This window comes from Oreochromis niloticus, linkage group LG10 (assembly GCF_001858045.2).
Source record: "Oreochromis niloticus isolate F11D_XX linkage group LG10, O_niloticus_UMD_NMBU, whole genome shotgun sequence".
Taxonomy (NCBI): Eukaryota; Metazoa; Chordata; class Actinopteri; order Cichliformes; family Cichlidae; genus Oreochromis; species Oreochromis niloticus.
The window spans coordinates 32965400-32979449 of NC_031975.2; the positions used below are offsets into that span (position 1 = coordinate 32965400).

Sequence of the window (14050 nt, forward strand, 5' to 3'; positions counted from 1 at the left end):
AGAGGGGAAGACAGAGGGACAGAGGGGACAGAGGGGACAGAGGGACAGAGGGGGCAGAGGGACAGAGGGGACAGAGGGGACAGAGGGACAGACGGGACGACAGAGGGACAGAGGGGACAGAGGGGACAGAGGGACAGAGGGGGCAGAGGGACAGAGGGACAGAGGGGACAGAGGGGCAGAGGGACAGAGGGGACAGAGGGACAGAGGGACAGAGGGGACGACAGAGGGACAGAGGGGACAGAGGGGACAGAGGGACAGAGGGGGCAGAGGGACAGAGGGGACGACAGAGGGACAGAGGGGACAGAGGGGACAGAGGGACAGAGGGACAGAGGGGACGACAGAGGGACAGAGGGGACAGAGGGACAGAGGGGGCAGAGGGACAGAGGGACAGAGGGGACAGAGGGACAGAGGGACAGAGGGGACAGAGGGACTGAGGGACAGAGGGGACAGAGGGACAGAGGGGACAGAGGGGACAGAGGGACAGAGGGGGCAGAGGGACAGAGGGACAGAGGGGACAGAGGGGACAGAGGGACTGAGGGGACAGAGGGACTGAGGGACAGAGGGGACAGAGGGACAGAGGGGACAGAGGGACAGAGGGGACAGAGCCCCGTCCTTTTCAGTAATGCTCAGACAATGATGGCAGATGTCAGGAGAAACCTGCAGACAGACTCAGCGCAGCGGTAAGAACAGAGTCAGAGGTGTTACACAGGTGAGTTACGACTGTTGGAAGAGGTTAGGTCAGCGGTCCCCAACCCCCGGGCCTCGAACTAGTACCGGGCCGCGAGAGTTGAGGCTCAGGTGTGAAATGTATGGTTTTCAGGGTTTTTATCGGTTTTCAGCGTTATTTTGTTATCGTTTTTATCGTTAACTCGGTTTTCCTGGGTCTTTTCACTTGTGTTATGAATAAATCTTCTTTTTTTCGGTACCGGTACTAGTTTTATTTTGTTGTATTTATCCGCGACACCTTAAAGGCCGGTCTGTGAAAATATTGTTGGGCATAAACCGGTCGGTGGTGCAAAAAAGGTTGGGGACCACTGGGTTAGGTCATATCTGCAGGGTCGGGGTGAGATTAGCTTTGTGCTGAGGTCAGACTGAGGTCAGAGTGTCATGTATGTAATAAACATGAGGGTGGGCTGCTGTCAGTTTCCCTCTCCGGCTCTCAGACTCCGTCTGTGCGACGTTATGCAAATATGAGGCAGCCAGACGTCAGTGTGGCGGTTAGAGGGTTGACCACACACACGCAGCCGCTCGCTGCCAGCTTCTCTGTCAGCCTTCGTGCTGATGTGCCCTTTAGCAACAGAGACTCTGTGATGACATGTCTCATGGGGGGATTTACGCCCTCTGTAGTGTGCCTTGCACAGCCGTGGGTCACAGAGTGGGCTGATGGAGACTCAGCAGAGGTCTGAGCTCTGGACTGTCTGTGATGTTTCTACACCAGCAGAGAGCACAAAGAGAAGGACGCTGGCACGAGGAAGCTGCAGGTGTTTGCGTCGTGCGATCTCCTGCGACTGGATCAGGAAACATGCAGGCAGAGATTGTTAACGTTATCATGGTGTTGGGGTTGCCGAGCTTCCTCTGTCAGGCAGACAAACACAGAAACTGCTGGTGTGTAAAGTTCTCGTGAGGACGTCCCGACCCGAGGAGGCACGCTGAGACACGAGCACGCGGTCATGGGGGTAACTGCTGCAAACAATAACAAAGTGTCCTGCAGCTCCTGCAGACGCACACCTGCACAGGTGATTTATTAATGCAGCCGTTCAAAAGGAGCATCAAGTGTCAGAGAGAGACGAAAAAACGCTCAGCGGAGAGTTAGGCTGAAACAGAGAAACCAAAGGAGCGCCTGGTGTCGTCGAGCTAATTCAGTTCAATTTTTAAAACGCACCAAATCACAACAACAGTCGCCTCAAGGCGCTTTCTATTTTATACTAGATCGTACAATAATAGATCATATGATCGCCTATGAGCAAGCACTTTGGCGACAGTGGGAAGGAAAAGAGGTCTATTAGCACATAGTGAGTGAGAAAGGTGACTGGAAAGGAAAAACTCAATGCATCATGGGAATCCCCGGCAGCCTACGTCTATTGCAGCATAACTAAGAGAGGATTCAGGGTCACCTGGTCCAGCCCTAACTATATGCTTTAGCAAAAAGGAAAGTTTGAAGCCTAATCTTGAAAGTAGAGATAGTGTCTGTCTCCCGAATCCAAACTGGAAGCTGGTTCCACAGAAGAGGGGCCTGAAAACTGAAGGCTCTGCCTCCCATTCTACTTTTAAATACTCTAGGAACAACAAGTAGGCCTGCAGTGTGAGAGCGAAGTGCTCTAATAGGGTGATATGGTACTACAAGGTCATTAAGATAAGATGGGGCCTGATTATTTAAGACCTTGTATGTGAGGAGCAGGATTTTGAATTCTGGATTTAACAGGAAGCCAATGAAGGGAAGCCAAAACAGGAGAAATCTGCTCTCTCTTTCTAGTCCCTGTCAGGACTCTTGCTGCAGCATTTTGGATCAGCTGAAGGCTTTTCAGCGAGTTTTTAGGACATCCTGATAATAATGAATTACAGTAGTCCAGCCTGGAAGTAATAAATGCATGAACTAGTTTTTCAGCGTCACTCTGAGACAGGATATTTCTAACTTTAGAGATGTTGCACAAATGGAAGAAAGCAGTCTTACATATTTGTTTAATATGTGCATTGAAGGACATGTCCTGGTCAAAAATGACTCCAAGGTTCCTCACAGTGTTACTGGAGGCCAAGGTAATGCCATCCAGAGTAAGAATCTGCTTAGATACCATATTTCTAAGATTTTCAGGGCCGAGTACAATAACCTCAGTTTGATCTGAATTAAGAAGCAGAAAGTTAGCGGCCATCCAGGTCTTTATGTCTTCAAGACATTCCTGCAGTTTAACTAATTGGTCTGTGATACCTGGCTTCATGGATAGATAGAGCTGGGTGTCATCTGCATAGAAGTGTAAATGTATTCTATGTCTTCTAATGATGCTGCCTAAGGGAAGCATGTATAATGTAAATAGAATTGGTCCTAGCACTGAACCCTGTGGAACACCATAATTGACCTTAGTGTGTGAAGAGGACTCTCCATTTACATGTACAAATTGGAGTCTATTAGATAGATATGATACAAACCACTGCAGTGCAGTACCTGTAATACCTACAGCATGTTCTAATCGCTCTAATAGGATATTATGGTCGACAGTATCGAACGCAGCACTGAGGTCTAGCAGGACAAGCACAGAGATGAGTCCACTGTCAGAGGCCATAAGAAGATCATTTGTAACCTTCACTAAAGCTGTTTCTGTGCTGTGATGAGCTCTGAAACCTGACTGAAACTCTTCAAATAAGCCATTCCTCTGCAGATGATCTGTTAGCTGTTTGACAACTACTCTTTCAAGGATGTTTGATATGAAAGGAAGGTTGGAGATTGGCCTATAATTAGCTAAGACAGCTGGGTCTAGAGATGCTTTTTAAGTAAAGGTTTAACTACAGCCACCTTGAAGGCCTGTGGTACATAGCCGATTATTAGAGATAGGTTGATCATATTTAAGATCGAAGAATTAATTAATGGCAGGACTTCTTTGAGCAGTTTTGTAGGAATGGGGTCTAAAAGACACGTTGATGGTTTGGAGGAAGTAATTATTGAAGTTAACTCAGAAAGATCAATTGGAGAAAAAGAGTCTAACTTAACATCGATGGTACTAAAAGTAGCTGTAGATAATATTACATCTGTGGGATGATTATGGGTAATTTTTTCTCTAATGATAAGAATTTTATTTGTGAAGAAGTCCATGAAGTCATTACTAGTTAACGTTAAAGGGATTGTTGGCTCAGTAGAGCTCTGACTGTTTGTCAGCCTGGCTACAGTGCTGAAGAGAAACCTGGGGTTGTTCTTATTTTCTTCAATCAGTGACGAATAGTAAGATGTTCTGGCTTTGCGGAGGGCTTTCTTATAAAGCAGCAAACTATTTCTCCAGGCTAAATGATGATCCTCTAAATTTGTGACACGCCATTTCCTCTCCAGCTTACGAGTTATCTGCTTTAGGCTACGTGTTTGAGAATTATACCACGGAGTCAGGTACTTCTGATTTGAGGCCTTAGTTTTCACAGGAGCTACAGTATCCAGAGTCGTACGTAGTGAGGAGGTAAAATTATTAACAAGATAATCGACCTCTGTTGGAGTAGCGTTCAGATAGCTGCTCTGCTCTATGTTGGTACAGGGCATTGAAGATGATAACAGTGGGTGGATTATATTCTTAAACTTAGTTACAGCACTTTCAGAAAGACATCTACTGTGATAAAGTCTACTCTCCACTGCTGTGTAATCAATTATTGTAAATGTAAATGTTATCAGGAAATGATCAGACAGCAGAGGGTTTTCAGGAAACACTGTTAAATGTTCAGTTTCTATGCCATATGTTAAAACAAGATCTAGAGTGTGATTAAAGTGGTGGGTGGGTTCTTTTACATTTTGAGAGAAGCCAATTGAGTCTAATAACAGATTAAATGCTGTGTTGAGGCATGTTGAGCTAACTGAGCGTGAAAACACTCCTGACAGTAATCAGCGATGATGTGGGGAAAAACAAAACATTAATAATGAAACTGTGCTCATGGCTTTAGCAGCCTTAGCGGGTGATGACCATCTTTTATATACAGTCTGTGGCCGAGGCGCCCGTGCCACACTGACCCCACAGTGACGGACGACCCCGGAGACGTGTCCGTCCTCCTGTTTCAGACCTGGCACATGGCTCCGGGTCCAGCTCACCAGTTAGATGCTGATGATGTAACAGCTGTGACATCATTGCAGAGACGTTTATAGGGGCGGGTGCTCAAAGCTAAAAAGGGGCACATTGAACCAGGCTGAATAACAACAACACACATTCATCAAGAATCTAATATGGGATCGCATCATACTATATCACTGTTGTGAGGCAAAGCAAACGTTGCCTATGTTTTACCTGATGGGTACAATGTTGCTGTTGAGGGGTTGCTGCTGCTCCTGCTGCTGATAGTGCTGGAGGGCAGGGCTGTGTTGATCTGAGACTGTAGACATTAAAAAGTCCATAGGAGAGATGGTAGCTGATTAAACAAGTGTCATGAGATAATAACAAAATGCAAAGATTGGTGACAGCACTTGGAACCATAAGGCAACAAAAAACTGAGAAATAAACTAGACCCTGCCTGTGAATCACTCTTTGCCTCTCTACCTCCTTCCATCCCCTCATCTCATCTATCACTCTCCACTTGCTGTCCATCTGAGAACAAGGCACAACTTGCTATTGCAATAAACTATTATTTAATTATCCACACTTAACAACTCTTACACTTAATCTATAATAAAATGATGACAGAAAAATGTTATAGAAGCAAAACATTTCAGTTGTGCTTATTATTATTTTTATACTGGAATACCTCTCCAACAACTGGTACATGTGTTAATGTTACCTGTGCTCTTTGTAATCCAGCTGCTGAGGGATCCACTGCCTTTAGTAGCCTCACACAGCTCCTACTGTTTCCTCCTCATGTCCTTACCAGCCATGTCTGGACAATGTTATATTATGAGTAATAATTCAAAAATCCATATACATAAAACACACACATGCACGCACACACAGTGACATTTTAGACCTTCTTCAGAATACTGTATATACTGTGGGCACGTTTCCATCATGGTGCTGATCCAGAATCCTTCCTTTATTATTTATTACTAGAGCTACAATAATAAAGCAATGAGGGGAAAAAAGTAATTTATAATAATGTATTTATGATGATTCCATTTGTTTCACTATCCACTCTGTGCAGGCAGAAAGCTTATTACATTTTTAAACTGTAGAGATACAATAATTTTGCTGCTGTAAAATCAGCATTTTGTCTTATTTAAAATACAAATCTAATATAATCTGTTTTTTAATGTATGTTCTTTAAAATACAGCGTGTTTTTTAAAATATTATAATTATAATAATCCATTATTATGTGGACATGCATATTAGATCGTTTTAAGTGAAATATAATCCCTCCAGAAAGGCAGGAAAAGCCCTGTAACTTACTTTAAAACTAAATATGTTCCCTAACACGGTGACAGAGCTACAGACCCATGACAGCCTTACCCAGTGAGCCAGCAGCTGTGACCAGCACTACTTGTGCAGTTAATAAAAGGACAGGTAATGTTTGTCGCGCTGTTGCACACACAGCACGCTCATTTGTTTCAGTTCGTCAGTTGTCCCAAGACAGCTTACCAACGTGTACGTGATAAGCTAACACTCCTGTGTGCTGTAGACTACAGTGTGCGCTGTTCACCTACTTACTGGTTCTGTCGCCTCAGTCTGTGTGTCTGAGGTAATTTGTGTTTCTCCTACAGCTCCGGACCGCAAAAATGCGCGTGCTCTTTATGAGCTCGTTCCAGCGCGTTCTGCCGTCAAGGGCGATCATTGGTTAATGGTGATCATGTGACTGATGCAAGCCAGATCCTTTTATTTAGCAAAACTGTGATTAATAGTTAAATATTATTGTTGAGGGGCACAGACAGGACTCTGCACGCACACACACATTTAAAAAAAAAATAATTAAAAATTAAAAAAAAATTTGCCTCAACAAAAGGGCACTTTGGGCACCCATCAGGAAAGGGGCGGGTGCTCAAGCCCCTTCCGCCCCCCCCTCTGCACGTGCCTGTTACCGGGTGATGACCATCTTTTATATACAGTCTGTGGCTGAGGCGCCCGTGCCACACTGACCCCACAGTGACAGACGACCCCGGAGACGTGTCCGTCCTCCTGTTTCAGACCTGGCACATGGCTCCGGGTCCAGCTCACCAGTTAGATGCTGATGATGTAACAGCTGTGACATCATTTCCTGTCTCACCCTTTAATGTTTGTGCTTTTTAAACTTCAAATATTCATTTGATTCTTTCTTCAATTTGGATCAAATTTATTTGTATTTTTTACTCATTTTTAGGTCCTTTTGCTCGTTTTTGTGAAATGTTTTTAAGGCTACGTCCACACGTACCCGGGTATTTTTGAAAACGGAGATTTTCCATTTTCGTTTTAAAAAATAATCCCGTCCACACGTAAACGCAGAAATGAAGGAAAACGCTGCTAGGAGCATGCCAAAGCAACAGGTGGCCATATATTCCTAACCGTGTAGAAATGTTGGCCAATCAGAAGTCTAGAAGCCTCGGTAGGAAATAGTAAACAAAGATGGCGCATAGAAGCAGAACCGAGTCGTATGTGTGGAGGGACAGTAACTGTGTGTGTATATGTAAGCATGTAAACACTGCAGAGAGTACAATTAGCAGTAACAGTATTGTAGAAATTCATTTCACCGAAACAATAACGTGGCGCACAGTGTGACGTCATAAAAGGCGCACACCTTTGACGCTGCGTTTTCTCCATTTTTCTTGTCCACACGTAAATGCACAAACGGAGCTTTCGAAAATATCCACCCTGGCAGGCGTTTTTAGAAATCTCTGTTTTCAGTGACCGAAAACGCCGTTTACGTGTGGACGAAAGGTGCAAACACACAGAAAAATCTGTGTTTTCAAAAATACCCGGATACGTGTGGACGTAGCCTAAAACACAAATATATAAATAATAACAACAACAATAATAATAATAGTTAGTGAAGTGAGAGTGTCCACATGACTGAATCTGCTTACAAATGCTGTGTGTGTGCTGTGATACATGCCACACACACACACACACACACACACACACACACACAGTCTGGTTCAGTGCTGGAGCCAATCTTATCAAATTTACCTTCAAAATAAAAGCCTTTGGGGGTCTCAGCTGTGGATCAATGAGTGTGTTTATTGATTATTGATGAGAGGACTCTTTCATGTTGCTTCACTGTCGCTCATCATCGAGCTGCTGTAACAAACCAAGGCTGCATAAATAAACAAAGCTGCTCCATGTTTAACTTTGACATGAACACAAACACAGTCTCTGCGCTGCAGTAACAGCCTGTGTGTGGCGCTGCTGCCCCCGTGTGGCTGCACCGCAGACCTGCAGCAGCTGAACTTGAGCCACGTGTTCCAGATGTTTTCCCTGCACAGCTGTTTCACACTCAGTCTTAATTTACTGATTCAGCAGATCAAATTATAACTGATCAATCGAGGTGATCGGATTTGTTTGTTTACCTTCAGCCGAATCAGAAGCAACCACAGCTACTCTCCAGCACACGGCCATTTCTGACTGTTTAAGTGAAATCAAGCTCTGGTTTACTCACAACTTTCTTAAACTTAATGGCAATAAAACAGAATTCATTTTAATAGGCACCAGATACTGACTGACCAAAGTCCCAACCAGAACTTTATCCATTGATCACTCTGTTGTCACGCCCTCCCCTCAGGTTAAGGGTCTTGGTATCATCCTCGACAGCACTCTGTCCTTCACAGCACATATAAATAATATCACTCAGCCTTCCTACTTTCATCTCCATAATATTAACCGCCTCCAAGCAGTACTGCCATGCTGGTTGATGCTCTTGTCACATCTGGTCTAGATTACTGTAACTCTCTTCTCTATGGTCTGCCTCATAAATCTCTCCATAAACTGCAGTTAGTTCAAAATACAGCTGCTCGTATTATTTCCAGAACTAGATCCACTGAACATAGAACAGCTCTTCTTAAACAGCTCCACACATACCCACTCCTTCGTACACTCCGCTCTTCTCCACCTTTCTGTCTGCTCCACCTGCTCGCCTGAGCACCGTGGGACTCAGAGTTGTTCTGGTCCGAGACTTTGGATGCACCTTCATCAGATCTCCAGACCACAAACTCTCCCTCACTTTTAAATCACGTCTCAAACTCATCTATTCAGAGCTGCGTACAGCTGATCTTAGTCCATCTTCACCTCGCTCAGCTTTCATACTTCTGTTTTTTTTACCTTATGTCTAAATTTTATTTTTTATTTTTTATATTGTATTGCTGCTGTTGTTATTGTAAGGTGACCTTGAGGTCTTAAAGGCGCCTAGAAATAAAATTTATTATTATTATAAGAAAAACTGATTTTTGATCAGCACAGATACAGATCATCATCATCATCATCATCAGTATTATTGTTGTTACACTTTAGCAGGTAAATAATACCTTAAAAAAACATTTAAGAAAATCAGAAATTTTAACTATTCCTAAACTTTTATTACCTTTTAATTCAATATTGTTTACATATATAATCAAATACAGATATGTATGTTGTAATAATTTAACAATTAGAGAAAGTATGTTGAACAATGTAGGGCTGCTCCATTACGGCAAAAATGATAATCATGATTATTTTCACTGAAATTGAGATCTCGATTATTTGACGATATTTATTTAACAATAACAATGTATTGAATAATGGCTTTAAAGATGTCAAAAAATAATATAAAATAGTGTGCAAATACTGATAACAGTGCAAATATTTGCAATATAAAAAATAAATGAAAAATGTAAACATTTATGCTTAGTGAACTTCAAAATACTGCATAATACTGGTTGTTCACTGTGTTAATTGAGCAGTGGTCTTTGGTGAGGGAAACGTTACCGCGTTTGTTATCTCCTTGTGTCTCTGGGAGCTGGTGGGATATTTAGTCGCGTTGTACAGGGTAGCGTGAATGGAGGTCTGTGAGGATGAAGCAGGTGTTGTCAAGAGTTTTTCTCTATGTTCCTTCATTGTTTGATCGTCACTTTGTGAGCGGTCTTCAAATGATTGAATAAATTTGTAGTGTTGCTCTGTGGTGCAGCTACGACACCGTAGCAAAGTTTCCACACTATGTCTACTTGATCCACGTCTGAGTCCGTGAACCCAAAATGTTTCCACACCACTGAAGTCGTTTTACCTCTTTTCAACCAGCGGCATTCTTTCTTCAGCAGCCGTTATCCTCTCCTCTCCAAATAACTTCTGCTTAGCTTTCCGAGCTTCCCTCGGGTCCTCTTAATTGTTGTGACGCGTGTTCGAAACGCAGAGAGGTGCGCTCGATTTGCCACACGGAGCAGCGCGAGAGGAGGAGCTAATAATCGGCTCAGTCATTTTTAATGATCGTTGAAAGCCCAGATCGTAATCACGATTAAAATTCGATCAATTGAGCAGCCCTAGAACAATGTAATTTTAAGTTCAGATTTTATGAAATGTAAAAAATAAAAATGTTGTAATAAATAATTTTTAGATCCTTTTGTTCATTTCAGCACGTCCTCGTCTAAATATAATAACTGAACCTGTTTCATTAAAGCTCACGTTCGTGTTTCACAGGTAACGTTTCAAACAGCTGTTAAGTCTCATTCTGAGGAAGCTTCAGTGCTTCCTTCATTGCCTCCTTTAGCTGAGGAGACACTGAAGCATCCTTTATGAAGGAGAGGAGACGACGTGATCCATCAAGTGTAAAAGTGAAGATGTTTGTGCGGCTGCAGGAACGAGTTCAGACGCGTCACAGCGTTAACGACTTTAATAAGAAAAAACAAAAACATCTGTGAAACATCTGCCTTTACCTGATCACAGATCAATACATCGATTATACTAAACATTTTTCACTCAAACATCAACATCGTTCTTTATCTGAAGTCTGTTTGGTCTGGATTTAAATCCTCCTGCTGGATTAGCCTAGCTTAGCACAAACACTGGCAGTGGATGGAAACTGTTAGCACAGCTGGAGGAAGAACTGTTCCTTTGGGGGTGGGGCTTATGAAGGGGTGGGGGCTTCAGAGGGGTTTGGGCAGGCTGGAAACTTCCTCCAAGCACTCGTCATACGCTTCCTGGTAATCTTCATGAGGTTTGATGAGGATGACGCAGGTCGGCCTCTTCGAGCCCGCAGAGGAACCCAGGTCCTGGAACAGAGTTTCACAATAAGAGTCAGGAAATAAAAAAAGATTTTAAAGTCAGAACTTTCACTGCTATGCAGATGACTCGCAGCTCTATCTATCCATGAAGCCAGGTAACACACACCAATTAGTTAAACTGCAGGAATGTCTTAAAGACATAAAGACCTGGATGGCCGCTAACTTTCTGCTTCTTAATTCAGATCAAACTGAGGTTATTGTACTCGGCCCTGAAAATCTTAGAAATATGGTATCTAAGCAGATTCTTACTCTGGATGGCATTACCTTGGCCTCCAGTAACACTGTGAGGAACCTTGGAGTCATTTTTGACCAGGACATGGTAAATGGTAAAATGGTAAATGGCCTGTATTTGTATAGTGCTTTTACTAGTCCCTAAGGACCCCAAAGCGCTTTACACATCCAGTCATCCACCCATTCACACACTGGTGATGGCAGCTACATTGTAGCCACAGCCACCCTGGGGCGCACTGACAGAGGCGAGGCTGCCGGACACTGGCGCCACCGGGCCCTCTGACCACCACCAGCAGACAACAGGTGAAGTGTCTTGCCCAAGGACACAACGACCGAGACTGTCCCAGCCGGGGCTCGAACCGGCAACCTTCCGATTACAAGGCGAACTCCCAACTCTTGAGCCACGATCGCCCATCGACATGTCCTTCAACGCACATATTAAACAAATATGTAAGACTGCTTTCTTCCATTTGCGCAACATCTCTAAAATTAGAAATATCCTGTCTCAGAGTGATGCTGAAAAACTAGTTCATGCATTTATTACTTCCAGGCTGGACTACTGTAATTCATTATTATCAGGATGTCCTAAAAACTCCCTGAAAAGCCTGTTGTTGTGATTTGTTGCTGTATAAATAAAACTGAATTGGAAGCACACAGACTTTTCAAAATAAGAGAAATTATCCCAACACTAAAAGTCAGGAAATCACAAAAGATTTGAAAATAAGAGTCTGAAGCTGACGCGTGCTCACGTCTCACATGATCAGACGTTCGTTAGTTGATTGGCTGAAGCTCAGCAGGTCATCGACTAATCAGAAGGTTGGTGGTTTGATCTGCATGCAAGAAAGCTTTTCTACTGAAAACGTCTCGATGCACGCTCAATCATCCAGGTAAGTAAATCTGCAAAAGTTGATTCTGGACGTAGCGTTTTCAGTGGTGCTCATGGCCGCTGATCAGTGGTCATGAGAATTTGCATAATTATGATGAAGGAACTGACCTCCCAGCACATTGTTCCTTCAGTGGGCTGGTTTCAGTCATTATGCAAATGTACTGTTTATAAGATTGGGGAAACCTGCAGTCAGCTGAGACTGAAGAAGTCACCTGATGATGATGAAACCTTTCTCCCACTGAAAACATCCAGATGAACAGAATCAACTTTTGCTAAGCTGCTGTTACAGAGGGCGTGGCACACACAGCGCTCTGAGACACACTGGTGTCGACTGTTTGTGCGCGCAGTAACGTTTTCCTGCTGCGCTGAGGAGAGTGCAGCGAGCAGTGCACACACATGCTGTGTGAGCGGCGCTCTGCAAGCACAGACTGAGTTTCAGCCACGCCCATCCAACTTTCACAGAGCAACGCGTTCAGAGCCCGCCCCCATCAGGTGACAGACCTTCAGCACACCTGTCCACTGTCACTCACCACTTTAGACGGGATGTAGGCGTACGGCAGGCTTCTGTCCTCACACATGACGGGCAGGTGGCAGTAGACGTCGATGGGCAGCGTGTCGCCCGCCAGCACCACGATGCTGCAGACACATCAGAAACACATAAATACACCTGTGATCGTCACGAACACCTGGACACACCCGAGGACGTGCTGAAAGGTGCAGCAGCAGCGACTCACCCTTTCTCTCCTTTGTTGATGAACTTCTGAACTTCTTTGACTCCTCGTCGGATGTTCTTCACTTTGGCGGCTGGATGATAGAAGCAGAGACACATTAAACCAGACTCCAGTCAAAAACCTGCAGTTTTAAGCTCAAGTGCAACATGAAGGCTCTGCGCCTTCTTCAAGCCCAGACCAGCTGCAAACTGCATTTAAAGTCAGGAGGAGCACATCTGGATGTTTAAAGCTTTAACATCTGCAGTGTGAACACATCGTTCACATGATTCCCGACAACAAAAGTTCCCTCCCAAACCAAACTGTGAAGGAGATTTCCTCACATACTAAAAACACTTCTGCTAAGCATCAAAATAAAAGCACATGCAGCTGCCTTTTAAAACGCCCAGTGAAACCGGAAGCGGGTCTGACTGAACCTTTCACTGAGGATGAAGCTGTACAAACAGCCGCTGATTTTCCACAGAAAATTACCAATAGATTACAAACTGTGCATCTATAAGCGACGTGTTTACGGCCGAATTAACCAGAGGCTTCAAACGACTCGAACACTTTCTTATTTAAAGTCCTGCATCGACTCTAACAACTGCAGAGCAGAAAGAAATCGTTAAATTCGTGAATTTTTAAACAGAGTTCGGCGCCACAGAACAGTAATCTCCAACATTTCCCGGCCGTTAGCGGGATTCTTCTTCTTCTCACCTTTTTTCACGCATTTGTAGAGCTTCTTGCTGAGCTTTTTGGAGGCCAGCGGCTGAGCGATCGGGTTCAGGTGAGCGATCAGCTCCTGGTACGACCTCTCGGTGCCCCCGGTACCGGCTTCTTCTCCCTCCTCCGAAACTTTCTCCTTCTTCACCTTCGTCATTTTTGATCGATAATCACTGGTAATCGATACCCGTTTGATTGTTTTCTGCTCGGACTCCTGCCTGCTGATCACAACACGCTCACAGAAAAGACCCCACACGTGTTTCAAGCCTCTTTCTCTGCTGTTTGTGAAAACGCTGAACCACAACAGCGCCACCAGCGGCCCGGAGGGCAGCGGCAGCACCTCCCTTCAAAATAAAATACCAAACTTCATTTTTTAGGTTTAGTCAGAATTTTACTGACACTTCAGAAATATTCAGCGTAAATATATATCTATATCTATGTTTATAAAGAGATAAATAATAACATTTAAAAAAGTGAAAGTTTAAGTGGAAAGTTTTGGATTCGGCAAGAAGGAAATAATTTCCCCCTAAAACCTAAAAACCAGCTTCACTGTGTGGACACTCGACAGTTTTCTTTCATTACATGAAGCTAACAAACAAACGCGCACTAAAATTAATTATTGCTCATCAGAATGATCTGAAGAGAGTTCGTTATTAATATTTCCTTATAAACTTAATGAT

General features: G+C 43.8%; 1 protein-coding gene across 1 annotated transcript; it reads right to left on the reverse strand.

Annotated features, from left to right (window-relative positions):
- Positions 1–10417: 10417 nt before the first annotated feature.
- On the reverse strand, positions 10418–13669 carry nhp2 (NHP2 ribonucleoprotein homolog (yeast)). Its single transcript, XM_003457021.4, has 4 exons — positions 13365–13669; positions 12675–12744; positions 12471–12576; positions 10418–10811 (listed from the first exon to the last, which is right to left on the reverse strand). Exons 1-4 carry the CDS (start codon positions 13525–13527, stop codon positions 10686–10688), a joined length of 465 nt encoding a protein of 154 aa, XP_003457069.1. The 5' UTR covers positions 13528–13669; the 3' UTR covers positions 10418–10685.
- Between the last annotated feature and the right edge of the window lie 381 nt (positions 13670–14050).

What these genes read in the sequence shown, in the direction of transcription:
- nhp2 (XM_003457021.4), bottom strand. Translation starts at nt 13,527, where the DNA reads ATGACGAAGGTGAAGAAGGAGAAAGTTTCGGAGGAGGGAGAAGAAGCC. An exon ending in ATCAACAAAGGAGAGAAAGG is followed by an intron (nt 12,577 to 12,674) that starts GTGAGTCGCTGC and finishes ATGTGTCTGCAG; the next exon opens with CATCGTGGTGCTGGCGGGCG. An exon ending in CCTACATCCCGTCTAAAGTG is followed by an intron (nt 10,812 to 12,470) that starts GTGAGTGACAGT and finishes ACTCTGTTCCAG; the next exon opens with GACCTGGGTTCCTCTGCGGG.